Source organism: Brassica oleracea, chromosome C9 (genome assembly GCF_000695525.1).
Source record: "Brassica oleracea var. oleracea cultivar TO1000 chromosome C9, BOL, whole genome shotgun sequence".
NCBI classification, from domain to species: domain Eukaryota; kingdom Viridiplantae; phylum Streptophyta; class Magnoliopsida; order Brassicales; family Brassicaceae; genus Brassica; species Brassica oleracea.
Window position 1 is genome coordinate 15,096,422 of NC_027756.1, and position 8,883 is coordinate 15,105,304.

The 8,883-nt window shown below is 37.8% G+C and overlaps 1 protein-coding gene across 11 annotated transcripts in view; it reads right to left on the bottom strand.

The window, feature by feature from the left end:
* Positions 1–5,054: 5,054 nt before the first annotated feature.
* LOC106318669 (ATP-dependent DNA helicase PIF1-like) overlaps positions 5,055–8,883 on the bottom strand; it is an 8,043-nt gene continuing 4,214 nt past the window's right edge. For 2 of the 11 annotated variants that reach the window (XR_001265349.1, XR_001265345.1), the window contains 2 exons: positions 6,183–6,230; positions 5,812–6,113 (listed from right to left, as the gene is read on the bottom strand). Coding sequence is in view for 4 of the 11 variants with exons in the window: in XM_013756747.1 (XP_013612201.1) it covers positions 7,112–7,458; positions 7,540–8,257 (1,065 nt within the window). In the remaining 7 variants the exon portion in view is untranslated. The other 9 variants (XM_013756745.1, XM_013756747.1, XM_013756748.1 and 6 more) reach the window with 9 other exon arrangements.

The window sequence follows — 8,883 nt, forward strand, 5'->3', positions numbered from 1 at the left end:
AATTCAAGAGTGGATTACTCACTACTCTTCATGATTCCTCTTAAACCCATATTGGATTTCAGACTAATCATGTAGAGAAATACAGACAATAGATATGAAAATAACAGAATTGCAATAACAGAAAATCAATTGAATCAAGAGATGAACTTTCCAAGAGGTTTTTGGTGGTTTTCTTTTGATAAAAAATATAATATGCCTCCTTCGCTTACAAAAGGTACTTAAACTTAGGTTTAGAAAGTAAAAACGTGCATAATGAAATGACCAAAAGGCCCTTGAGTAAACATGAATTCGAGCAAACAAGATGCGCGCAGCGACCTCCAGTAGTCGCTCCGAGAAGTCGCTCCAGGCTTCGGGAGCGACCTGGAGGGGTCGCTGCGAGACGTCGCTCCGGGCCCGTTTTCGTGTCTCCGAGCGATGAAAACGCGAGTGACTTCTCCGCGTCGCTCTGGTAAGGTCGCTCTGATAAGGCAGGTTAGAGCGACTTGACGGTGTCGCTCCGGGAGGGTCGCTCCCAACGCTCTGCTCGTCCAATGATCACCTTTACACCTCTTTTGAGCTCCAAATACACCCAAATGTCTCCGAGAACTCCATGCGGTACTCCAATACCTAATAAAGACTGATGTATGCAAAATGCAGCCTAAACATGGTTAAATCCTAGTCTATATGATCAAAATGCACATGGGTGAGTGAATAACACAATGAAAATATGCAAGATATCACCAATCGTTGTCCCCCTATTTTTTAATAGATAAGGGCCCGTTTTTTTAAAAAAAAATACATGTATTTTTATATTAAAAATAAGAAAAGGGGCCCAAATTGTTTTTATATGAAAGCATTTTTTTTATTTCCATGGATTTATTTTTAAAAATACTTATGGTATTTTGAAAAAAAACATATATCTATCAGATTTTTTTTAACCGGCCCTGTTTAGTGTGGAACAGTGGTGGATGATTAATGTAATGTTTTGAGGTGGAAGACTTGGCAGGTTGGTTTGTATGATCCCCTGGAAACAGCTTGTTCAAACATCTTGTTTGGTGCTTCGTTTTTTGTCTAAGCTTGTCTGGACGAAGAACCAGTCATTTAATCATGTGTTCAGTGCAAACGGCTAGCTACATAAACTATTATGCTAATGCCACTTATAAAATAACTGAGAACAGTATAGTAAACCTTAGCCCTTTGTTGACCAGGGAGACCTAGAAACAATCTAAGGCCAAAAGTTAGGAACCAAAAGCTCGAATAAATTTTTTTATTACTCTCAAAGTTTTAAGGTAGATTACCTGCAAAAAGAACCAGGCCATCTGAAGCAACTCTAGCAAATTTGGCATGATATTGTTCAGGTACTTGGAGCAGATAATCCAGAACATCTGAGACGATCAGAAGAGAGATGAGTTTTTTGCATGTAGGACGGAGGCAACTTGATATCAGCCACACGTACAAGGCCTTTGCTGGCAAGACTCTTGCAGTGAGGATCAGCATCCTCGATCTATGTCAAGGGCCGGCTCAAGTAAATTATGGGTCCTTGGGCAAAATAGGTTTTCAAAAAAAAATTTACATATAGTCTATGGATAACTTAAAAATTTTGGGTCCCTTTTTAATTTTTTTTTGAAAATCAGACCCTATTTTAACACTAATTACGCAAAAAAAAAAATTGGGCCCTGGGTCCACGCCCCCTTGCGCCTATGCCTCAGCCGGCCCTGTCTATGTCATAGGGTTTGACAACCCAAAGTAAACCGATGAATTATACAGTGAAAATATCATCGTCATTGAATTTTTTAAAATTAAATCGAATATCTGAAAATATATGCTAATTAATATTAGGTAGTGGAAGCTCCCTTGGTCCAGTGGTTTGATTAAGGGTTCATTAATGCTTCTACACCCGGAGGTCTGGGGTTCAAACCCCAGAAAATACCAAATTATGCAGATTATGGAGAAATAGGTTACAAGAGATCTTCAGCTTGGTGCATGGCGTACCATCGAACATAGATCTGATAGGACGGCTCGGAGTGATGCAGTTAGGCGTGTATTCTCACAAGGTGGTAGAATTGTCGGCTGTAAAATCGTCTACGTAATATTCTCATCATTGTAATAGCATAATTAACCAGAGGTTAAAAAAAATTAATATTAGGTATTGTTAAAATAAGTGGCACAAAATATGGAAACTACAATTGATTGGCAATTTTTAAAGAATATCTAGGGAGGCAAGATTAGAGATAAGAAGAAACATGATTTAGCTTGCTCGAGAGATATACTTATCTCGGAAACAACTTTCGAAATTAGTTTCTATAGAGATTTAAGGTATGATAATGTTTCCATAAAAAATAAGGTATTATTCCATTGTTAAGATCGCACGAGAAATATATGGAAACAACTTTGGAAAGTAGTTTTTATACAAACTAGGAACTAGTTTCTATATAAATTTGGAATTTAAAATTGCACGATAGATTATCGTTAAAGATAACATTATTTACAATGGCATGAGATGGTAATTATTGAGGAAGATTCAGGGTCAAGTTTTATTTGTACTTCTGTTTTAATAGATTATAGATTAAGGGGTCCAATTTTTTTATAAATCTATATTTATATATATATAAATAAATTATAAATATAATAAATAAAATAGAAAATGACTCAAAATTATTTGATATGTATATAGTTTTATTTTCATTACAAATATACCAAATATTATTGATTAAATTTTAAAAATATTTTGCGCTAGGACCCTAACAATGTTTAGCCAGCCCTTGTTTCCTCGCCATCCTCCGGGGTTTTGATTTCACAGAAATAAACCAGAAAGTACCTTTTAAGAATATATTCGGATCCATTGTGTCCAAAGAGATGGATGCATGCTGATAGATTTCCACATAATCTTCAAACAACATACCTTATTCACCTTTCAAATCAGCCTGATTCTCAATCCTCTTTTTTTTGGTTTGCACACGTCAATTAAGAAAGTTTTGTTTTACAAGAGTTTAGCTCCGTCCTGAACCAGACAAATTAAATGCAAAACATAACTGTGACACCCGCCACTTTCAAAATAAAATAAATTGATAAAAGCGAAAATAAAATAATAATACAACTCAAATAATAATAATCTTCATATAATATAATAGTCGATACGGTAACAAAAGGCCTAAAAGCCCAACATCGATAACATCCGAAATATAAAATACGATATAAACCAAAAGTCTGAAATAGGAATAACGTAGGCGATAAAAGTCCAAAGGCCTGGAGGCCCGATAACGATAAAAGCGATAAAACGATAGAAGCCCAAAAGCCCAATAGCACCAGTCCGATAATCACTCCTGCTCGTCGGTCTCACCTGAAAGGGGGAAATAAGGAGGGGTGAGCGACAGGGGAATCGCCCAGTGAGGTATGGGATGCTAAACCGCAAACCACTGACTCAGTTCATAGCACTACAACTATGTAGGCATAGCTCTAGCATGAGACAATCACGGTGCCTATTACACCACACAGAACAATCACATATGTCTAGTGGACTAGACATGATACAACCAATGCGATAATAGCATATCACATTTCCTCATAAGGATATATATACTTTACAGGCGTCGCTAGCACAGTAGTCCACACTGCACCCCGCAAATCTCTAAGGCGTCGTAAGTACAAACGTCTCTGTCCCCCCGCAAATCTCCACAAACATGGCAGCCAGTGCAAACGTCTCTGCACCCCGCAAAACTCCTCAAACATAGGAAGCCAGTGCAAACGTCTCTGCACCCCGCAAAACTCCTCAAACATAGGAAGCCAGTGCAAACGTCTCTGCACCCCGCAAAACTCCTCAAACATAGGAAGCCAGTGCAAACGTCTCTGCACCCCGCAAAACTCCTCAAACATAGGAAGCCAGTGCAAACGTCTCTGCACCCCGCAAAACTCCTCAAACATAGGAAGCCAGTGCAAACGTCTCTGCACCCCGCAAAACTCCTCAAACATAGGAAGCCAGTGCAAACGTCTCTGCACCCCGCAAAACTCCTCAAACATAGGCAGCCAGTGCAAACGTCTCTGCACCCCGCAAAACTCCTCAAACATAGGCAGCCAGTGCAAACGTCTCTGCACCCCGCAAAACTCCTCAAACATAGGCAGCCAGTGCAAACGTCTCTGCACCCCGCAAATCTCCAAAACATGGACTCGTATATATATACATATATATAACAATTCTTAACATCAATCATTTCAATCAACCGTTGAATCCTCTATTATCCTATTTCCGGTTTAACAATCAATAATAATAATAAACAAGCAAGACTCTCAAACAGACTCGATTCACCTGCGGCGGAGGACGGTGGTCCGGCGGCGGCGCGTGGAACTCACGCGCGCGCGGAGGTGAAACTTCCGGAGGCGCGTACGGCTTCGTCCGGGCTCCGATCGTGACGCGGTTGGTGTCTACGGCTTCGTCTTGACGAGAGGAACACGATGATGGCCTTGGATGCACGAGATTCACTACGGTTAGAAAGTTATGACCGATTTACTAAAACGACCGAAACATAACTCAAACACATGGCGGTTTCCGGTTACCTCGAGCTGCGGTTGATGGTGATGACGAGCTTGACGACGTCCTGGCGTGCGGTGGCTCCGGCGAGGACTCCTGGTGAGCTCTCTCACTCTCTCTCTCTCTCTCTTTTTAAAGAAACCAAATGTGGCCTTTGGGGATAGTTTGGGGTTGGGGTCATTACAATAACTTACCAATCTCATTTATATATACATTATCTTGGGAGATGAAACACTATTAGCTAGAAGTTAATGAGACTAGTGATGACTAGTTTTGTGAGTTGCATGCTAGAATAGGATAAGAAACAAGCCCTGCCTCTATAATGTCAAGTAGTCTTCTCTTTGTCGTTAATGGCAATCCAAAATAACCAACCAGACATGTATTCCAGTTGCAGATGGGGATCAAGCTTCAATTGATGATCAAGTTTGTGCAGAGACTCTAACCATATAACCAATTGATTTTCCATTCTGATTTTTAGATCTGAGAGCTCCCACAAAATTTTCAAATGTCTATCACGCCTTCAATTAAACGGATGTTTCTGTCAGAAAGTATCAATATATCATTTCCAAAACATAGGTATGTGATCTGAATGTTTTTACAGTGTGGGTAGTAAGTTAGTTACCAATGTGTCATTTCTTAGCCGATTTTCTCGTAAGTTTGACAACACATTCATACTTATAATAAAGGGATAGGGAAAGAGTGCACGTATTTGTCTCAAACCTATTTCACTTCTGAAAAATCCTGCTAACTGCCCCCATTCACTTGTACTGAGAAGGATGTTGTGGCACTGCAATGATTTATCCAATTGATGAATAACTTGGGGAAGTTCAATGTAGATAGTGTGTTGAGTACAAATGACCATTTGATTGACCTGAGTCAAGATATTAAGAGATATCAATATTCATCATACAATTTAAGGATACCAAATTTCTTACACCAGATCCTTTTCAAGTAAAAGGTTTTTGATAAGTAATTTTTCTTTCAAAAGTCATTTGATTAAGGGAGATAAACTTGGAATAATACATTCCAGTCTATTGGCAATGATCGTAGAGATTACTTAGAATGAGACCTTGCAACATGATATAAGTTGATAATCCTTAATTCAGTCTCCTTTGCATTTTTGTTTGTATTAAAGCTAGAATGCAGGATTGGTTCCTTTTTGGAGAAGTCCTTTGATGGATAAGGATTAAATACCACCATTAAGTTTCAACCCACAACCGGCCACATCTCTTTTAATTTTTTGTGTGTGCACCCAGGTCATGGAGAATTGCTTGTAAAATTTTATTCAATCTCTCATCTACTCTCTCTTCAGTTCGTGAAGCGTTGACCTTAAGTGCATTCACTTTCTTTCATAGTCAAAATAGAGCCAACGCCGAGTGAAACAAAGTTCCACTACCTGTCCAATGTTTCTCTACAATTCCTAAGATTATTGACAAACTTGAATGGTTTTTGAGTTTTTATCCACCTCCACATCCATATGAATCTGATAACAAATATTGTCAGGTTCACAAAACGCACAAATAATAATCCAGCCATTCATTGGCAACTTCTACTGATTTAAATGACGTGTACTTCTCTTCCAATTTGTACCAGGTGACCGGCCCACACCCTGTGCGGGCATAAGAAAATTCAAAATATGGAATAAATAGAGTATAGTTTTAGAAGTAACAGATTTTACATCATAATACCACCGTCTTTGGGAGAAAGCATCAGCCATGGAGAAAAGCTGGTACTCAATATTTGACATGAACGAGAAGGAACAAAGTAACTTCAGTATCAAGAGGCAGTTATTGTGTGTATGTATAATTGCAACGTCCCAAAATAATTTGTGTGTTTAAGAAGATACTTTCATTCAAAATATGGAATAAATAGTGTATAGTTTTAGAAGTAACAGATTTTATATTATCATTAATTAGAATTGTATTGTATATGTGTTGTAATTCTTTATTTTAGGTGAATAATATTATTTTTCCATAAATAATATCAAAAAATTTATGTAGACATATTAAAAGAAAATATAATAAAATTAAAAATATTATCCATGAATAATATAAATTATGAAGTACAATTCTCGATAAAAAAAACAAAATCCATTAGAAACCTGCAAAAAATTAAATAAATTTTATAAGCAATTGGACGGGTTAACATTATTTGATAGATTTATAAATTTATAAATTTTATTGAACAGAAAATAATATTAAATTGACATACCATCATCGAAATAGTCGGAAAACTGGATGGTAATCAAATACAATCGGTCTCCTAACTCATCACTACCCATCTGGAAAATAGAAAAAATAAATAATTGTAACCGTTTATATATATTTAAAAATTTGTATTTGAAAAAAAGTATATTAAAATTACATACCCTGACTACGGAATATTCTGAAAAACTTGTTTGTAGACAACATTCAATGTTTTTGTCTCCGGCTTCCCTTCTTTACCAGTTATTAGGAGTTTTAATCCAGATCTCGACTTAACTCTTGAAAGTGCAACGTAGAGCTGACCATGAGAGAACACTGGCATAGGCAGAAACAAACCAACACTTTCCAGTGTTTGACCTTGATTTTTGTTGATGGTCATCGCGAAAGCCAATGTAACTGGAAACTATCTTCGACGCATTTTGAAGGGAAACTTTGTGTCAAGTGGTGTGACAAACATTCTAGGGATCCAAACCGGATATCCAGCAATATTGTTTCCGGTTATAATTCTACATTCTATCACATGGGGCAGTAACTGAGTAACAATTAGCCTAGTACCATTACATAAGCCATCTGCAACATCCATGTTACGAAGAAACATGATAGGAGCACCAACCTTGAGCTTCAAACAATGTATAGGCAGTCCAACCACTTTAACACTGTTCAAAAACTCTGCAGGATATACTACATTTTCTTCTATGTCAACATCGGATGGGATAATACTGTCAGAGCTAAGGTAAACCTTCTCTTCACCTGAAAGCATATGTAAATTCTTTTCTTTAGTGACATGTAAAAAGTTAGTGGAACATACGAGTAAATGATCAAACATATTACATGGCAACTGCGAAAGCATGTAATCATTTATTTTATCCACTTCATCATTTGTGGGAGTAAGAATGGCTCGATGTCTATACAAATCCTTATCTATTGAGGTTTGAAAAGCTTGTCCATAAACCTCTTTTGCCATAGTCTCAATAGGTTCTTCTCCACTAATTTTTATCAGCAAATCAGAAGGGATGTCAATCTCAACTTGACCGTCGTTAGGCAAATTTATTTTTCCATCTCCAATATCCAAAATCCAGTTTGAGAAGGATTGAAGCTCTTTTGCTACATCATCAGTAAGACCAGCGAGCAATCTCATGTTTTTTGTTAGCTTCAAAACTTTACAGTGCTCCCAAAGATATGACGAATTCAGAGCAGCCAAAACATTCTCTGCTCTACCACCTCCAAGTATAACCGGTAAAATTTGTCTGAAATCTCCACCAAAAACAACAACTTTACCCCCAAAAGGTTTGTCTTCAGAAGATCTTATAATATCACGCATAGTGCGATCCAACGTCTCGAAACATTGTCTGCTCATCATAGGTGCCTCATCCCATACAATTAACTTTGCCGCTTTAACTAATTCTGCACGATCTGATCCTGACTCCATTTTCTTGCAAGTACTGAATTCGTCTGCATCTATCGGAATACCAAATCTGGAATGTGCGGTTCTACCTCCTTCCAACAACAATGCACCAATTCCACTGGATGCGGTATTTAGAACAATCATACCTCTAGATCGGATCGCTGATGAGAGTGCTCTGTATACGAAGGTTTTTCATGTGCCTCCATAACCAGAAAGAAAGAACACTCCACCGCTATCATTTAAAACTGCATTCAGAATCTGGTTGTATACCCCTATTTGCTCATCTGTTATCATCGCCATAAGTCTTTCATTTTCCTTTAGCTGATCTTCCACACCATATTTAAGCTCATCATCTATAAGGCGATTGCCGTTGTAACAGCCAAAATCTTCTGGCTTTGGCATGAGGGGCCATTTTTTGAGGCTACGACCATTGCTGAGCAAATGATTTTCGATCTCAGTAAGAGCAATATTTTTGATCTGCTCTATGGTCAAGTTCATATCTGCAAGTTTGATAATTTTATTAAATAACAGAGACAGCTTTCAAATAAGAAAGTTTAAAAGACAAAACTCACCAGGTCGTCCAGTTTCTCGCCGCTTCTTGTAAAGGATATCTTCGGTAAGATACTCCCAAGTAGCTTCCCACACAACATGAGGCTGAGATATAGATCTGGATACCAACATCCTCGCAAAAAGCTTCCTGGCATTTGTGGCAGAACTACATAAACTGGCATCTTTGATAGCTTCTATGAATTCCTTGTCATCATCCATCA